This window comes from Tenrec ecaudatus, chromosome 11 (genome assembly GCF_050624435.1).
Source record: "Tenrec ecaudatus isolate mTenEca1 chromosome 11, mTenEca1.hap1, whole genome shotgun sequence".
Classification (NCBI taxonomy): Eukaryota; Metazoa; Chordata; class Mammalia; order Afrosoricida; family Tenrecidae; genus Tenrec; species Tenrec ecaudatus.
The window spans coordinates 109560109-109579320 of record NC_134540.1 but is presented as its reverse complement, the minus strand read 5'-3'; the positions used below and the strand labels follow the sequence as shown (position 1 = coordinate 109579320).

The 19212-nt window shown below is 41.3% G+C and overlaps 1 protein-coding gene across 1 annotated transcript in view; it reads right to left on the bottom strand.

Moving 5' to 3' along the window:
- The window catches only part of SCEL (sciellin), an 82183-nt gene that overhangs the window by 36085 nt on the left and 26886 nt on the right, over positions 1–19212 (bottom strand). Inside the window, exons 9-13 of the mRNA XM_075562699.1 lie at positions 14630–14674; positions 12706–12762; positions 12365–12424; positions 11685–11744; positions 6673–6732 (exon numbers count right to left, since the gene is read on the bottom strand). Coding sequence (XP_075418814.1) covers positions 6673–6732; positions 11685–11744; positions 12365–12424; positions 12706–12762; positions 14630–14674 — 282 coding nt within the window. The remainder of the gene's footprint in view (positions 1–6672; positions 6733–11684; positions 11745–12364; positions 12425–12705; positions 12763–14629; positions 14675–19212) is intronic.

The window sequence follows — 19212 nt, the reverse complement described above, 5'->3', positions numbered from 1 at the left end:
ACATATTTTATGGATATGTTTTACAAGGACAGAATTCAAACTAAAATATTTCTCTATTTGGTGCCCCCAAATCCATGTTCTTGCTACAGGCAAAGCACATTCACCCATCACATCACCTCAAAAGTTTTAGATCAACTTCAAGCCTGAATCTCACTGCATGAATCACCTAAAACAAGCATGGGTGAGACTTTAGAGATAATCCAGATGATGGCAGAATTTTCTTCATCTGTGAACCTCTGAAATCCAGACTACAAAGTATCTATTTCCAAGGCCCAAGGTAAACATTTATATTATAAGTCGGGATAACCGACACCAAGCAAGCCCAAAGCCCAGCAGAACACTTCACATTAGCTCTCAAGGCTTGGAAATAATTCTGTGTCCTCTGAAACTACTGCTACAATGGCCCTACCCTCCAGGTTCTTCATGTTGGTCCCACGCCCTCTGGATTCTGGGTGAAGGCCAACTTTGCTTTCCAGGCCCATTGAAAAGTCAAGTCTAGTCCTTGGCTTTGGGTGGCCCCATTTTCCAAGTTCATTTGTAACTTCACCCTCTCGGCCTCTGAGGCCCTGTTCTTCTACTACCTCTTCAACCTTAGAAAAGGACTCCATTTTCCTGGTATTCATGAATGCCCACATATCAGCCCACATACCAGCACCAAGTTGGTGAGAATATTTCCTTTGGAACCTCGGCTGCCTTAACTAAACCCTTTGAAACCTAGAAAGCCTTGCATCTCACAGTCCTTCCCAATGTTCTGCTGAGCTCCAGGCTATTCCTAGGTTGGCCTTTTGCTTTTCTTGTAGCACAAGAGATGAAGCTCCTTTGGTCGGCTTCCAGAGTGTGGACTTCCAATAGGCAGACTTGCACTTACTTCTTATTTCATTTATTCTTTCTCTGTCTCTCTCAGTCTAACTGATGGATTTCTGTAGTTGGTTCAATCCAGGAATCACAGGCCAAGTCTCTTTAAAAAAAGATCATGTCGTCATGTCCTTGGGAAATTTTTGAGATATGTGCCCTTACTTTATATAAAAACATTATGAAATATTATGTTTTGTTTCCTTTGGCAGTAAGTAGAAATGACACAGTCCCTTTAAGACTTTGCTTAGAAATGTCCTCAGCTAGGAGGCACAGAGAATCCAGGGTGGATGATACCTTCAGGACCAGGGGTGTGAGGGGCGATACTGGGAGAGTAGAGGGTGAATGGGTTGGAAAGGGGGAACTGATTACAAGGATCCACATGTGACGTCCTCCCTGGGAGATGGACGGCAGAGAAGGGGGTGAAGGGAGACTCCGGATAGGGCAAGATATGACAAAATAACAATGCATAAATTACCAAGGTCACAGGGGGGAGGGGGGAGCGGGGAGGGAGGGGGAAAAAAGAGGACCTGGTGCAAAGGGCTTAAGTGGAGAGCAAATGCTTTGAAAATGATTAGGGAAAAGAATGTATGGATGTGCTTTATACAGTTGATGTATGTATATGTATGGATTGTGATAAGAGTTGTATGAGCCCCTAATAAAATGTTTAAAAAAAGAAAGAAAGAAATGTCCTCTATCTGATCAGAGCACACGGGAGCAGATGAAGGGGCAGGAGGAGACAGTGGAACACAGCCTGGCCCACGAGGCCGTGATGATGATGTTCCTGAGTAGAGCAGCCAGTCCACAGAGAGAACAACATGGCTGGCCCTATGAGACATGATGCCCCTCAGTGCCTAAGGGCGATACAGGGGACAGCACCGGAGACACAGTGTGGGAATTGCACCTGACCTGATCCCACCACACCGAGGCAAAGCACTGGGGGAGTGCAGTGGAACAGCAAGGGAATGGAGTGGCAAGGTCCCCAGGGAATGCTGAAAGTGGACTTTGGGACCAGGGCGTGGTGCCCCAACAGACTGGACTGGAAAACGCTCCTAAGGGCCAGCAAACGATCCTTGAACGAACTACAAGCCTTTGTTTTGTGAAGTGTTTTGTTTTGTTCTTTGTCAGTGGTTTGTTTTTGTTGTTTTATTGTCTGGTTGTATACTGTTGCTTTGTTTTCCTCTGTCTTGTTTTTGTGCATGTTAGTGTCTCCACAGGTCTGTCTGAATAGGACAGGCTGGATGAACTATCTGGAGGAAAAACAATAGGACAGACAGTTCGGGGGGGGGGGGGGGACAGACAGATCTGGGTGGGGGAGGGGAGGAGGGTAAGGAAGTGGTGTTAATAAACACAGGGACAAGGGAACAACATGGGACCCAAAATGGTAGTGAGGGGGGAGTGACAGGCCTGATGGGGAACGATCAAGGGTAAGGTTGCGTAGAGAAGAGGTATAGCTGTAGCCCAGGTGGGGACGGAGCATGGTGGTGGGGCAGGAGGAAAGTCAAGGGAGAGGGAGGAAGGAGCTGGGAGTCAAGGGGCATTTATGGAGGTCTAGACAAAGACGTGTACATGTAAACATATATATGAGGATGGGGAAATAGATCTAATTGTCTACATTTATAGGTTTAATATTAAGGTGGCGGAAGGACCTTGGGCCTCTACTCAAGCACTCCCTCAATGCATGAATACTTTCGTTTATTAAATTGGTACTCTATGATGCCCACTATCCTGACACAACTGCTGAAGCCAAAGTGGGTGAACAAGTAAATGTGGTGAAGAAAGCTGATGGTGCCCGGCTATCAAAAGAGATAGTGACTGGGGTCTTAAAGGCTTGAAGATAAACAAGCAGCCATCTAGCTCAGAAGCAACAAAGCCCGCATGGAAGAACACACCAGCCTGAGTGAGCGAGTGATCCCAAAGGGATCAGTTATCAGGCATCAAAGAACAAAAAATCATCATATCATTGGCTGCACACCTCCATGATAGGATCGCTGAAGACAAATGGGTGCATAAGCAAATGTGGCGAAGAAAGCTGATGGTGCCCTGCTATCAAAAGAGATAGTGTCTAGGGTCTTAAAGGCTTGAAGATAAACAAGCGGCCATCTAGCTCAAAAGCAAAAAAGCCCACATGGAAGAAGCACACCAGTCAGTGTGATCACGAGGTGCCAAAGGGACCAGGTATAAGGCATCATGCAAAAAAAAGAATATATATATATATATATATATATACCACATCGAATGAAGGGGGAAGTGCAGAGGGGAGACCCAAGGCCCTCATAGAGGGGTTTAGGAGAGGAGATGGGTCAGTCAGGGTGCAAGGTAGTACCGACGAAGAGCACAGCTTTCCCCCAGATCCTGGATGCTTCCTCCCCCCAACTACCATGATCCGAATTCTACCTTGCAGGGCTGGATAGGGCAGAGGTTGTACACTGGTACATATGAGAGCTGGAGGCACAGGGAATCCAGGGTGGATGATACCTTCAGGACCAAGGGTGTGAGGGGTGATGCTGGGAGAGTGTAGGGTGAGTGGGTTGGAAAGGGGGAACTGATTACAGGGATCCACATGTGACCTCCTCCCTGGGAGAGGGACGGCAGAGAAGGGGGGGAAGGGAGACTCCAGATAGAGCAAGATATGACAAAATAACGATGTATAAATTACTAAGGGCACATGAGGGAGGGGGAGCGGGGAGGGAGGGGAAAAAAAAGAGGACCTGATGTAAAGGGCTTATGTGGAGAGCAAATGCTTTGAGAATGATTGGGGCAGGGAATGTATGGATGTGCTTTATACAATTGATGTATGTATATGTATGGATTGTGATAAGAGTTGTATGAGTCCCTAATAAAATGTAAAAAAAGAAAAGGGAGAAAAAAAAAGAAAGAAAGAAAAGAAAATGATGAGGGCAAAGAATGTACAGATGTGCTTTATACAATTGATGTATGTAAATGTATGGACTGTGATAAGAGTTGTATGAGCACCTAATAAAACTTTAAAAAGAAAGAAAGAAATGTCCTCAGCTAAATATCCAACCCTAAGATTTAGAACTTCTCCCTTCCACAAAACATTTTAAAAGAATCCAACCAGGTACTTTGCTACTATATAAAAAGTCTCGCCTTTCCATTATTGTCCAATCACACAGTCATTTTCTTTTAAGGCCTAGGCAGAACACATTTAAAGTCCATATTTCTGGCAACATTCTGTGGTGGATTTCCAAATGTTTTCTGTGACATGGCAGACTTTCTCTACAACTATTTTTCTTCTTCTTTTTAAAAATCATTTTATTGGGGGCTTGTACAATTCATCACAATCCATCCATTCACATCCATCCATTGTGTCGAAAACTATTCTGGCTTCTTTCTGCACCCTCACCAGAAAATGAACGGATGATCAGAAAGTTAGAATCATGGAGCCCTAAATTCTTTTGAATCACTCTGCCAATCGAAATAGTCTCCTTTCACCCATCGGGAAGATTACTCCATCTTTCTCTGCTAAGTTACCTTCCCCAGCAAAACTATGATCCTTTCTACCCTTCTCTGATGAAATTAACCTAACAAAAAGTCAAGTACCTACCACAGTGAGAGTTCTAGGAGCCCAGTGATTTGGGGCATATCAAGATATCCCTCCTAAAGTGAAGAATAAGCTGTATCCAGAGCATCCCATAACTAAAATAAAGGCGCTTTACCTGGTACACTTTTGGACTTTGTAAAGCAAACTATTCGATTTCCGCTTATTTTTCAAGTGACTTGGAATACAGCTAGTTTTGAATGGGGCCCAAATTGCGAGAAGGCGCTGACATAGGTTCCGGTTGCTCTACAAATGGGCCGCCTGATCCTGCAGCTCCGATACTGCTGAAGTGCCAGCAGGAGATAGAAAGGATGTTTGGGGTTTTGGAAGACCCCATATGGCAAATCGCAGCCCTGACACTTAGGAGTTGGGAGCAACCGTTGTGCTATCATCTGTAGATAACTAATTTCCTTTTGATAAACAACAGCGTTTGCCTTGTTTAGGCCTCATTAGAGACCTGATAGGGCATCACCATGTAGCTTGAGCTACCCATCGTGACCCAGAAAATCCTAACACCGGACATGCACTACGGCAGCCCGTCATTCAGTGGAAGTACTCTATGAGACTGGGCGCCAGGTACAAGGAACCTGCAGGGAGAAGTGACCCAAATGCCGCTAGGCTCCACTCCTGTGGCCTCATGGGAGTTCCTACTGATCCACTGACTGAGGAAGTGAAATTTATACTTGGTTTATCGGTGTTTCTGCATGATATGCAGGTACCACTTCCAAATGGACAACAGCAGCACTGTGGCATCCCGTGTGGGTCCTCCCTGAAGGACAGTGGTAAAGGGAAAGCCGCCCAATGTGCAGAACTTCAAGCAGTGCACCTGGATGTTCACTTTGCTGAAGTGCTCGTTGAGGATAAAGGCAAAATAGAAAGGATGGGAAAGGAAATTTGTTCTAAATACCGGCTATGACCACATAACCAATTGCAGAAATGTGGACTATAATTATCAGGTGCTCTTTTTATTTTGTGTTTATGTGTGTATGGTAAATATTTTTCTTCCCATTCTTAACATATTAATATTTTCATAAAATATGAGATATGAACAGGACTAGTGCATTTTTGGTTGTACATATATATTAGTTGCATCATGTTAGGCTCACATATGACCTTCATTTTCTTTATTTAGAGATTATGTATGTTTTAAGGAGATGTACATCAGTGCCCAATTGGTAAGGGGTGGAATGTGATTGCTAATTTTATGTGTCGACTCAGCCATGATTTTCAATATCATTCAATTATCTTCAATTTTGTGATCTGATCCAAGGGGACCTTCCTTGGGGGTGTGGCCTGCATCTACTAAATGCACATTCCAGTAAACGTCACTCACTTTTGATCTGATTCATCATCCTCTGACAGCTAATTCTTGGGATGTGAGCCAACAGCCAGGAGCCCGACTGGCACATTTTGAGTGTGTCTGCCTCTGCAGCCACATGAATCAGGATACAGCCACAGACATCAGGAAATGTTCCCATTCCTCTACACACTGGATTAGGGGGCTTGCCAGCCTCCATGGCTGTATGAGCCATTTCCTTGAAATATATGTATCCTTCACTGGTCTTGCTCCTCTAAAAAACCAAGTGTAACACACAGTGGCCTTAATTTAAAAGTGTATAAAGATCAGCCTCCATACAAACAATTGGTAAATTGACACAGTTTTTCATTTACCTCCAAAATAAAGCCATAAAATCAGGACCAAGATCGGATTTAAAAAATAATAAATTCAGTACCAACATTATTACTTGCCCCAAACCCTTATCTGGCTCTTTTAAATATTCCATCTAATGCTGAAGCTATAACTATGTATTTATATAGAGTTATATATTACACTTACATGTATATTTGAAGTATGTACAGTATTAACAAAATAAATGTATGTGAATACACATGTTTTAATATATAGCTATATATTGGTTTACCATATGTACAAAATATGTAACATATAGGTAAATAAATATATGTTGCTATATATTTTGCTAATACTTTGTGTTCAAAGTATTTTTTGTTTTTAAGGGCTTTATATTATGCCTCTTCATTATTATAACAAGTGGCATAAATAGAACAGACTTTATGATTTTCATTTTATAGTTAAAGAGTTGCAAATTGGTCAAGGAACTTGCTCAAAGGCACTCAGGTAGTCAATTGTAGGATTCGGACTTTCTGATTGCAACACCAACTTTTTGGACACATTTTCTCTGATAAGCAGTGTATATTGCTGGGGAGGGGAAAGAGGAAAAGTGAAAGTTAATCCTCACCCTTTGTTTCTTCTGTTTACCTCAAGGGTCCCTTTGGTGAGATTGTCAACGCTCTGTCCCCTTTACAACAGAATAGAGATGGTGAAGTTAATGGTAGATTAACACGAAGCGGACAATAGTATTCATTAAAACTCAGAAACAGTATAAATGCTCATTGAGGTCTTCCCAAGGAGTAGAAGACTAATAGAGAAAATTATGAAGAGGAATTAAAAAATCATTTTATTAGGAGCTCTTACATCTCTTATCATAATCCACACATCCATCCATTGCATCAAGCACATTTGTACATATGTTGCCATCATCATTTTCAAAACATGTTCTTTCTACTTGAGCCCTTGCTATCAGCGCCTCATTTTTCGGAAGAGGAATTCAGAGAATTATACAGCTCTTAAACTCATGGACTCTTGGTGAAACAATATCTCATTTTTGGAGCCTATAGGCCCCTTACAGACACTACACCAGGATCCTGCCTCTGTGTTCACCCATCTACTGCTCTGTCCTTAAGAAGCCTTTGCCATTTATATACTGAAACATGTTTCATGAACACCTCTTTATGACTAAAATCTCACTATCCAACATGCTGTGAGATTTTCAAGTTAACTTTGGAGAGCTTGAGTTTCATAAAATTGACAATCACTAACATGAGTTCATCATATAATATACATGACACTGTTAAAAATTCATGATATGCAACTTATTCTCTGCTTCTTTGACTTAAACTATAAATGTTTATGAGTTTTGCTAGCAACAAGCAGGAGGAAGAATAAAGACTATAGAAATCATAAATGTCTTGAAATGTAAGGTATTTTTTGGGACTTAACAAAAATTCACAGTCACTGAAAGCACATCAGAGATTTGTTAGCGTGTGGTGTACTTCTGCCTCTGACCTAAATAGAATTCTGCTTTACCTTTTGCGTCGACATGTGTTTACCATGTGCACAGAATCAACAAATGCCCTTGTGACCTACAGAAGATGCCGCATGCAGAAAAGAACACCCACAGCGCGGTGTTTCACGTCCAGTGTCTCCACACACTAGGGCCCTATGAACGTTTTACCCCAAAGTCTTAGCATCTATCCCACATCAGGAATCTAAATCTTCGAGAACAACTAGATATGGATGAAAGATTATGATTTGTATCTAGATGCTAAAGAATATGGATAGCTGCTGACTCTCTCTCTGACTCTCACTCTCACTCTCACACTCACACTCATACTCTCTCTCTCACACTCTCTCTCACTCTCTCTCATTCCTTGATCATCAGACCAAGGAACACCTCCATTTGCAAGCTACATAAAAAAAAAGAATATGGATAGCTAGGCAAAAAGCCAGTAACAACAATAAAAGAAACCTACTGCTGTTGGGTCGAGTTCAACTCAACAACGCTCTATTGGAGAGGGTGGGGCTGTCCTGTGAGGTTTCCAAGACTCCAGTCCTTAAGGAAACAGGTGGCCCCAACTTTCCCTGGCAGAGGAGCTGATGAATTCCAACTGTTTCAGGATTGGACCACCTGCCATTTTGGACCCTTTTAATGCAAATAATGGATCAATTAACCCAACAGGAATAACTATTCCATCCCAGATTACTATTTGCTTATTTTTATCTAAATGAAGTATTTGAGATGTAAGAGGAAAAAATTTCTTATGAGTCTATTTCCAGATTTGAATATTAATCAGAGAAGAGGAGAAGGGTAAATATGATAAATCCTACCTTAGAGTTAGCTATGAAGTTTAGTTTGATTATATTGTTAAGGTCCTGTTCCCTTTAAAGATATTAGATACAACACAGAGTGCGATTGTCTACATTTTGAAGAACATAAAATCAATAATGAGAATGTGCAAAAGGTAATAATCTGATGATTTTTTTCTATCTTAACTTGAACGAAAGCAGTATCTATGAATGCACTTATCTTTTATATTTACAAGTGTTTTTGTGTTTTGTTTTCTTTAATCTACAACTCTTTGTGAGCTATACGCCTTATTTGGACATCTTGTCAGGAGAGACCAGCACCTGGAGAAGGACCTAATGCTTGGATGGGGCATCTGAAAAGAAGAAGGTCCTCAAGGAATGGAGTGACACAGTGGCTGCAACAATGGGCTGGGCCATGGGAACAATGGTGAGAATGGCCCAGGACTGTACCACGTGGCTTCCCGTTGTGCATGGGGTCGCTATGGATCAGGACCGACTCGATGGCAGCTAAAAACAACAAGGTCTGTTCCAAGAGCTGGGGTCACGATAGATAGATAGATAGATAGATAGATAGATAGATAGATAGATAGATAGATAGATAGATAGATAGAACAACCCCCAAACCTCAAACTCACTGCCATGAAATTGATTCATAGTGACACAATAGGACAAGGTAGAACTAACTGCTCCTGTGGGCTTCTAAGACTGTTAATCTTTATGGAAATAACCTCTTATTTTGTCCTTAGAGAGGCTAGTGGTTTCAAACTGCTGATCTCGCTGTCAGCAGCCCAACATCTATCCCTCTATGCCACCAGGGCTCCTTATGGGCAGGAGGGAAGTGAAAAATGGAGATGCAGGTTTAGCATCCATGAGACTTTCATTCTGACTGGGGATAGGGAGATCCTGGCAATAAACAATTAGCCATAGAAATAAATACAATAGTTCCAAATAGTAATATATGCTATAAAGGAAATAGATAAAAATATACACTATAAAACAGTGGTTCTCAACCTTCCTAATGTCACAAACCTTTAATAGAGTTCCTCATGTTGTGGTGACTCCCTAACCATAAAACTATTTTCATTGCTACTTCATAACTATAATTTTGCTACTATTATGAATTGGGTCACTCCTGTGAAAGGGTTATTCAACCCCTAAAGGGGTCACGACCCACAGGTTGAGAACCCCTGCTATAAAAGTTCCAAAAGCGCCTGTGATACTAGGGCTGGAGGGGGCAATAACTTATATAGTTAGTGGTCAGAAGCTTCTCTGAGAAAATGACAATATGGGGAAAGCCTTTCGAGAAGTGGGGCTGTCATTGTGATTAGACTTTCTTGAGCAAGTGAAAGGCTACAGCCAAGTATTAATTAGAGTTGTATTCTACCTGATATGGGGTAACATTGAAAGGTTTTAATAAGGAAGGAACATGGTATCATTTCTATCTTTAAAAGATATATAGAACTTACTCATATTCAGAAAGAGAAAATGACAACTATTGACCTTATGAGATTTCAAGAAACATGTGGATGACCACAGACACACAATGTACATGCATGCATGCATGCACTCTTGTATATCCAAAGGCAAACATCTATTTATACATATGTATGTGTATAAATAACACATATGAACACATATACACACATCCATGTAGATGGACATTCATGAACGCCAGCACACAGACTGTCATATATGTGCATGAGTTCACAAAACAGTCATGTACACACAAACAGGGCTTTCGCACATATGCATATACACATACACACCCACATATGCACATCCACTTACACATGCACTCACCCATACACACACATGCAAGCATATAAACTTAAGAATCTACTCATGAATACACATGCATGTGTGTATACATATGTGTTCATAAACGTGTAAGGACACATAAACCCATGCCTATGTGCACTCAAAGGCATGCATCTATATATATATACAAAGGCATGCATCTGTATATACAAGAATGAATATTTTCACACAAATATATGCATGCATTATATGTATACATGCATCCACACATGCATGTAACACACATACCAACATATGAGGAATAATACTTCACATTTTAAAATACCCTAATAAAATAGGAAAACATGGTAAATCCAATATTCCCATACTAAGAAAACATAGTTCATATGAATATAATTTCTCATAATTAGATGTGCTCACTATGCGCCGAGCATGCTATTGTCACTGATGGTTTAGTGGTTACAAGTTCAGCTGCAATTCATGATGTCAGCAGTTTGGTACCACCAGGCAGTCTGTGGGTGCAAGATGAGGCTTTCTACTCCCTTAAAGAGTTGCAGTCTCGGAAACGCACAGGGTAGTTCTGCCCTGACCAGTAGGTTCGCTGTGAGACGGCATCCACCGGCTGGCAGTGAGCTTATTGTTTTTGTAACTGGAGCAAACAAGGGATAAGTTGGTTGCCCTACTGACCAGAGCTAGCAAATGGCAGACCCCAGGTCTTGCTCACCCCTACTTAAAACCACCACCTCCCGTGTCCTCCCTAAAGCACCCAGAAACCCAGGAAAACCAATGCTTTCTTTTTGGTCTCTTGATTGTGAGAGTGTGCAAGTCTCTCATTGGTTTGGTGGCCAGACCTCTGACTGTGCCAGTGCAAGGCAGCTCGACAGTACGCACACCATGCCTTTCCACTGACTCTGCCTTCTGGGCCTGCAGATGCCAGTGACATGTTTTAGAACCAGCAAATTATACCATGGAGCGAGTTAACTGAACGGAAAGGAATTCAAAGGAAACCACTGAGAATTATTTGGTACACTGTAAACATGTCACACACTTCATTTCAAATTTATCCCATCTGTTTCTTATAAAGCAAGAGGACATATGCTCTCCAGGTTTATGCAGGACAATTGATGTGTAAGACAAATCTTTCAATAAAGAGTACATATATAATATATACACACTGCATAAAAATGCTACATATAGCATTCAAAGTCCATATTTTTATATATAATAATTTCATACAATGCATACATAGACATAGACACACATCCACATATAGATACACACACATACACACAAAGAAACAAATAATTTAGTTCAGTAAAGATCATGCCAAATTACCATTTAAATTTCTCTGAATCTACCTGATAGTAAACTTCACCCAAGAATAAAATTCAAAAAAGCCTCTTCTAAGTATCAATTTCATAGAATTGCTTAATGTGTTATGTTTGGGGAGGGAAAAAAACCCTTTAGTTTTACTTTGAATTTCATTTTACTCCTAAATATAAACACTGAAATACCCAATGTACTTTTAAATGCCAAAGAGAGAGGGGGAATCTCAAAAAATCTTACCTCTTAATATTTTCAGTTGCCTTAGGAACCAGCTTAATTAACCCATCGAAGTCTTGTTTCCTTTAAATATAAGGAAGAGTTTTAATGAATACTATCAACCTGAAACACTAATCAAATTAACAATGATTCGAAATGTTAAGAAGTGGTCAAATTATAAGTTCATTAAATCAATGTAGTTTTAAAAACTAAATGCAAATGAACTTTTCTCTTTCATATTAATTTGATGATGGTGAAATTTTCCCATGAACTTTTTGAAATCCACTTCTACATATAAAGGGATTCAAGCAAGATTTCATGTGAAAAGATCCTTAGAACAAGGTCAAGATGTCAGTACTGAGGGGCTGTGCTGCCCCAACAAAAACTGTCGCAGAGTAATTTGATTTCGTTCATAAAACCAGTCTATTGCCCACTTCACCAGCTGCTTGAACTTCCTTAATTTTTACATGTAAGATAAAAGCTAAAGGTCATATGGGACATACTCTTCCTTCTTAGCAGAGGAGGAAACAAATCCGCAGAGGTTAAGAGACCTGCCTAATGACAAGCTGATTGTTGTTAGTGGCAGAAACAACATCAAAATACCTGTCCATCTCTGACCCTGTCTCACCAGCCTAGTTCTTAGCATGCATTTTTACCATTATTTATAATAGTTATAGAAATGAGGAGTTTTAATAAAATCTTACCCTTTGCCGTATTTGTCTCTGCAGGAGTTCACATAGATGAGATTCTCCATGCTTTTGGCTCTTTAAATACAAAATAATGCAAGTGAAAGGCTGTGTATTGAAGGGAAATTGTGTGGCAGTATGAAGGGTCAGAGACAATGAACATTTTTCATGAATTACCCATTTACTATGATTGGATGAAACAGAGAAGTCCTTCTGGTCACTTATGCCTGAACTAAATTTACACCACTGAGGCTGCGACACCCATGTGTGCCAGTTCATTTCCATGCCAAAGGATACAACCCCCTAACAGCTAATGTCTAAAAGAAGACAAGCACTCTAGGAATAGAAGACACACATACCTCTTCTCTTTCTCTGCCTTAGAACTTGTTCTGAAGAGACCATCCAGGCCTTGATTCCTTCAAATGGGTTATATTTAAAGGGGAAAAAAATCTCATCAGTGGCAATAACTCATCCTTAACTTTATAAAGTATTTCTATTTAAGACCAGAAATAAACTGGTTGGGAAAGGTGAGTCTCGGTTCTTGAAATGGCTTTATTCCAGACAAGTCTTTATAGAGACTTGACTGTGAATTGCAGTAGACACAGGATAAAGGATACAAACTGGTGAATGCCCAGCTTTAGAAGGTCTTCAGATTTGTTGTTTGAGTTCATGGAGTGTTTTGATGTTTTTAATTAATTTTTTATTTATTGTAAATTAGGTATGTGTGTGTGTGGATGTTCTATTTCAGACCATCAACTCTGTATTCAATCGTTCAAACCATTCATCAATAGCCGCCCCCCACACACACCTCCCAGCTATTCGATCCCACCCACTCCCCTGGTTTCTCATCTCAGTGTTATGCATCTCCTTCTTCCCTATCACCCCAGTCAACTTTCTAGTGTGTTGCTGCATTTTCCCACCCTTGGCCTCCCTCCCTTGACACCTCCTTTGGTATGCAAGTCTTTGTCTTGGATTTAACCCTTAGAAATGGACTCATGAAGGAGCTCTGGTGCCCCAGTGGTTAGGAGTTGGGCTGCTAACCTCAAGGCACGCAATTCAAATCCACCAGTGGCTTTGCTCTGCTGGACAAAGTCCAGGCTTCCCACTTCCATAAAGAGTTACAGTCTCAGAAACTCACAGGAGCAGCTCTACTCTGTCCTACAGGTTGCTATGAGTCGACATCTACTTGAGTGAAGTGAGTTTGTTTTGTTTGGATTGGTCTCATATAGATCTGCCTTGTTGTGGCTCATCAACTTCAGAGTGGTTTGATTTTTTAATGAGATCCAGCTGCTGCACTTCACAACTTGAATTGTCACGATCTCCTGAAAAATCGAATGCCCTGTTACTCTAGATTTGCCTTTCCTTCTGCAGCAACTGTCAGCTGGGGCAAGTGGTAGGTGAATGCTCACACAGGCATTGATTCCCCTCTGAGCCTCAGTTCCCCAATTCTTTATCCTTCATTCATTGTCATCTGCCGGGCTTTAGAAGGTCCTAAGGTCTCTGAGGACTGATGTAAGTAAGGCCAGGCCTCCTTTTAATTGAGGAAATTTAGAACTAGCAATTTTAAGAGACTTGTTATTAGTCAGTTATTCATCCTAAAACTGTCAGAATAGAATATTATATAAAAAAAGGATCAGGATCTTCAGATCCATGAATTCATTAGAGAATTGCTTTATTGGTCCCTTCTCATTCATATCTGCCCTTTTAATATGCTAGTATTCAAAGAAACAAAGGCATAATCAAAACTGGACATACTTCTAACAAACTGCAATGATTCATTTTTTCCCTCAGCATATTTAGAATTATTCAATACTAAATGATTCAAAGACTTAATGTTAACTATGAAGGTCGGTGATATTTGTGATGATCTACGTTAAAAGTGTCCAGTGCCTGACTTCACTGTTACTTTGGGGTGTAATTGAGTTGGTTTTCAGCTCATAACAACACCACTGACAGAGGAGAGTTGCCTTACATGGGGGTTTCTAGGTTGTAGTCTATGGGAGCAGCTCACAGGTATATTTATATTTCAGGAAGAGAAATGTGGTTGTTTATGTAGCTATCTTAATAAAAATTAAGTTAGATAATAAAAGATACATTAATACCCTTTAGATATTAGTGACCATTCATAACAACAAGGAATTATTTCTGCTTTCGTGGTTTAGACAAAATATGTAGATGTTTTTGACCGATGAAATGTTTGGATTCTCATGCTCATATACAGAAAAAAATGTAAAAAATCATGGTGTAAAGTTCAGTAATAAGAGAAATATATTGAAATCTTACCTATTCAGGCTTTTATTCATTTTGATGAGATTATCGAATTCTTCACTTTTGGAGGAAAAAAACTGTTATGAGTAAAAGTTTATAGACAAAGAGCAAATCCACCTTAGAATGACTACTTCTGAATTATCTGCAATGCAATATACACCACCCTTGTTATCTTTGGAAAATTCTTCACAGGCTCCCCAACGAGCCTTCCAGGCTCTTTGCAAACCCTCCTTCCTTAAGAAGCCTTTCAAGGTCCTCCCATGGAATGGATTTAGAAACTTGGATAGTTTTGGCTAATGAGTATTGCCCTTCTCGTCATAATCCTTTATGTAATATAGTGTAATTCCTGACTCTAATGCCTGCAGGTGTAGTCTCATTTTAGAGGGGCATTCTCTACTATAATAATGGACAGAATTAGGGCAAAATTAAGACTTGACCTTAATATAGGGTATGAACCTAGCTATACCCTTTGTTTCCTCGGGGATCTCTTTGACTCTAGCTTAGTAGAGGGCGTGACTTAGGACACCATCCTTTGTTGTCCTTGGCTGGGCTGGATAGCTATCTATCTATCTATCTGTCTGTCTGTCTGTCTGTCTGTCTGTCTGTCTAGCTAGCTAGCATCTATCTATCCTAGTATTACTATATCATTCTAACACTGATCACTGTGAGAAACAGAAAGATTTCTCCCAAGTCGTCTCCCCCCAATATATGTTAGACTTTAGGACACTGCTTGCAGCTAATGGTAAATGATTGTCAGGTTACCTCCCGGAAGGCAGTCAGTTGTGAGACTACTGTCTGGTCCCACCACACATAGGACCCACTCCCTGCTGTGAAGGACAATGGGCTACTTCTCCCTAAAGGCATGGCCCTGTAGATGAGGTTTACACCCTACTCATAATGGTTTACAATGGGTTTTTCAATGGTTTACACCCTAATGATAATGGTTTCTATAGTGAGCCAGAGAACAGATCAAACCTGACATCCAAAGTAAGACCACCATCATAAATCTAGGGTCTGCCCATCTTGTCACATGTATATCCTTATTCCCTCATCTTCCAATAGCGTATGAACCCCTATATCACCCTCCTCCCATTACTGCATTACCCATAGCACAACCCTTTCCTGTGACATATGTCTTCACCTGTATTTAGGGGGCTTTAAAAGCCTTGGTTTGCAATGAATCTCTCGCTCTCCTCCCCCCACCCCCACATGGACCACCAAGTGAGGCTGAGGTGAGCATGCTATCACGAGATGTGTCTGACTCCATTATTTCAATCTCTCTTCCATGTCTCATGCTCTCGATGACTTTATTGTCATCTTAACTTATTATCGCTGTACAATTGCCCCTAATGGACCTGTGATGACATGTTAGAGGCTGGTCTCCCTCATGGATCACCTCACCTGGAAAGATACACTTCTATTTCCTGACGGAATTTTGGTAGAATCCAGAAGACCTACTGTGCCTCCTGGACAGTTTTTGGCTGCTGGCTCTGGAGTCTGCATTTGGCTGCTTCTGCCTGCCTTTTGGATTTGGGACTGAACAGCACCACCGTGTGAGACATTCCCTCTAAGTCTCCTGAGTTTCCATGGGATGTTGCGGTGCATCGCAGAGCCCAGGAACGTGAGGGAGTGCACGCAAGGGAGGAGTTGGGGGAAACGGAACAGAATAGCATCTTGGAAGAGTTATACATTTTGGATATCTTTAATATCCAACTCCTTGGGATGCCAGAAAACAACACAAGACAAAAATGCCCACAGTCAAAGAGTCTATTCTGACCCGTGCCAGAGCACAGGGCAGGGTTAGAACGGCCCGGTGGGTTTCCCATGCTGTGACTCTTGACGACAGTAGGCAACCTTGTTGGTTTTGAACTGCTGAGCTCATGGTTAGCAGTTCAGCGCATAAACATTATGTCACCAGGGCTCCTTTATGCAGTTAGGCTCCTTGACACGAGCCTGGTAGTGATTCTTCTAAAAGAAATTACTACAGTTTGGTTTGTTTCTATATTTCACTATGGTCCTTACCTTCCTATACTTTACACATCTCTCTCATGTTAATGACTTTGCCCCTACGTGCACGCACACACACATTTAACATTTAGAATTGTACTTTAGAATGTATCCTCTGTGTTCTTTAGCACCATGTCTTTCATAGCTGCCACCCTCGCGCCCCCCCGCCCCCCAAAAAATCCTCACTGCCATCCAGTGGATGACAGCTCATAGTTACCCTGGAGGCCAGGGTAGAACTGATCCCGCGAGTTTCTGAAACTGTCATTCTTTACAGGAGTAAACACCCTCATCTCTCCCAAGGAGACCGGACCTTGACCTTGTAGTTAGCCGCTCAGCCCATAACCACTCAGCACCGGGCCCCTTGTTTCTCATAGAGTGGATGCTTGATACAGATGTTCAATTGTACCAACAATGACAGGGATAAAATAATCATAAACGACAGCTTTGAACAAGGTAATTCCACGAAATGTTGTTGTTATTGTTATTGTTGTTAAGTGCCGGAGAGTCCGTTGCAACCCATAGTCACCCCTGTAAACAAAACAAAACACTGCCCAGGCCTGCACCATCATCAAACTTGTGTTTGAGTCCACCGCTGCAGCTACGGTGCCGATCCAGCTTGCGGAGGGTCTCCAGCTTTTCGCTGCCTTGTTACTTTGCCAAGCACGATGCCCTTTCTAGCGCTTCGTCTCCACTGATAATGTGTCCAAAATTTTAGCAGACAAAATCTTCCAGTCTCCCTTCTAATGAGCATTCTGGCCATATTCCTTCCAAGACAGATTTGTTTGTTCTTTGGACGGTCGATAGGAGCCCTGGTGGTGTAGTGGTTATGAGTTGGGCTGCTAACTAAAGGTCAGCAGTTCAAAACCACCAGATGCCCCGTGGAAGAAAGCGGAGGCTGTCTACTACCGTAAACAGTAAGAGTTTCAGAAACCCCCAGGCAGTTCTACTCTGACTGATGTGGTTCAGATGAGTCAGTGTTGACTTGATGGCAGTGAGTTTGATTTTTTGGTTTTGATGCTTCATGGTGCTTTCAGTATCTTCCACCAGCACCATAATTCAATTATATCAATTATTCTCTGGCTTACCATATTCAATGTCCAATTTTTAGATGCATACGAGGCAATTGCAAATACCGTGGCTCCGGTCAGATATCCTTACTCTTCAACACTTTTAAAGGACTTGGGCTGCAGATTTGCCCAATGCCAGGTGTGATTTGATGTTTTGACTGCTGCTTCATGAGCATTGATTGTGGGTCCAAGAAAAATGAAATCCTTCAATGTTTTCTTAGTTTACTATGATGTTACCTGTTGGTCCAGCTGTGAAGACTTTTGTTTTCTTTACACGGAGTTGTGATCCATATTAAAGACTGTCATCCTTGATCTTCATCAGCAAGTCCTTCAAGTCCTCCTCACTTTCAGCAAGCAAGCTTGTCGTCTGCATACACGTATTACTGAGCCGTCCTCCATTCCTGATGCTGCGTTCTTTATACAGGCTAGAGTCTTGGACTGTTTGCTCAGCACACAGCTTGAAGAAGTGTGATGCGCATTTCAACCTTCGCACACATCGTTCCTAATTTTAAACTGTGCAGTATCCCCTTGTTCTATTTGCACAACTGCCTCTTGATCCGTGTGTAGGTTCTGCATGAGCACACACAGTGAAGTGTTCTGAACTTTCCGGTACTTTCGATGCTATCATAGTTCTTTATGATCAACACAGTCAAATGCCTTTGCACAGTCAATGATCGCACAAATCAGTTACTTGGAAATTCTTGTTCACCACTAAGTCTGTCCGTGTTTGAGAATGCAGTGCCTTTGTGCACGCGTCTTCTGGAGCAGTCTGTTTGAGCTAAACCTCTGTCATCCAAAAAAGCTCACAATCAAATAAATTCTGCTCCTTACCCAAGACAGGTGGATTCTCTGGGAATACTCTTCGGTTCTTGCTTTTGTCAGTTACCCAAATAATTCCTCTCCTTTATTCTTTTCAGTTTTCTCCCCAACTTCGTTATTCTCCCCCCTTTCAGCCTACAAACCCTCATTTTCCCTTATTTTTGTTCTAGTATCATGTTTTCCAGCCTTTCACAATAATTCACTTTCTTCATCTCTCATGTTGACCAGGAGACTCTGTGGCCCAGGAGCTCAGAAGCGCCAACTTGGATTTACCATTTCTTATCTGGTAGCCCTGTGCAAGTTACCTAAATCATGCTGCCTTACTAGTCCTTACTAGCTGTGTTGTCATGGCTGTGTATCCAGTGGAATCCAACTAGGGTTTTTTTGGCAGTAAGACTGACGGAGCTGATCAGAGGTCTTTCTCCGAAGGAGCTACTGTGTATCAGAACCAATGTGTTCATAAATATATGATGATGAGCATGATCCCTAGCAAATCATAAACTCTCAATTAATTTTGGTTATTATAATAAATAATGTCTGTGCATTAACTGTAAAATTTTAATTAAATATTCATTTAATTTACTTATAAAACTACATGCAGAGGAACCAAAACTTCAGATCACCCTTGGGAAAGTATAGCTACTGAATGACTTCAAAGTTCGGGGTGAAATCAAACATTCTCTGCCATCAAGTTGACTCTTATTC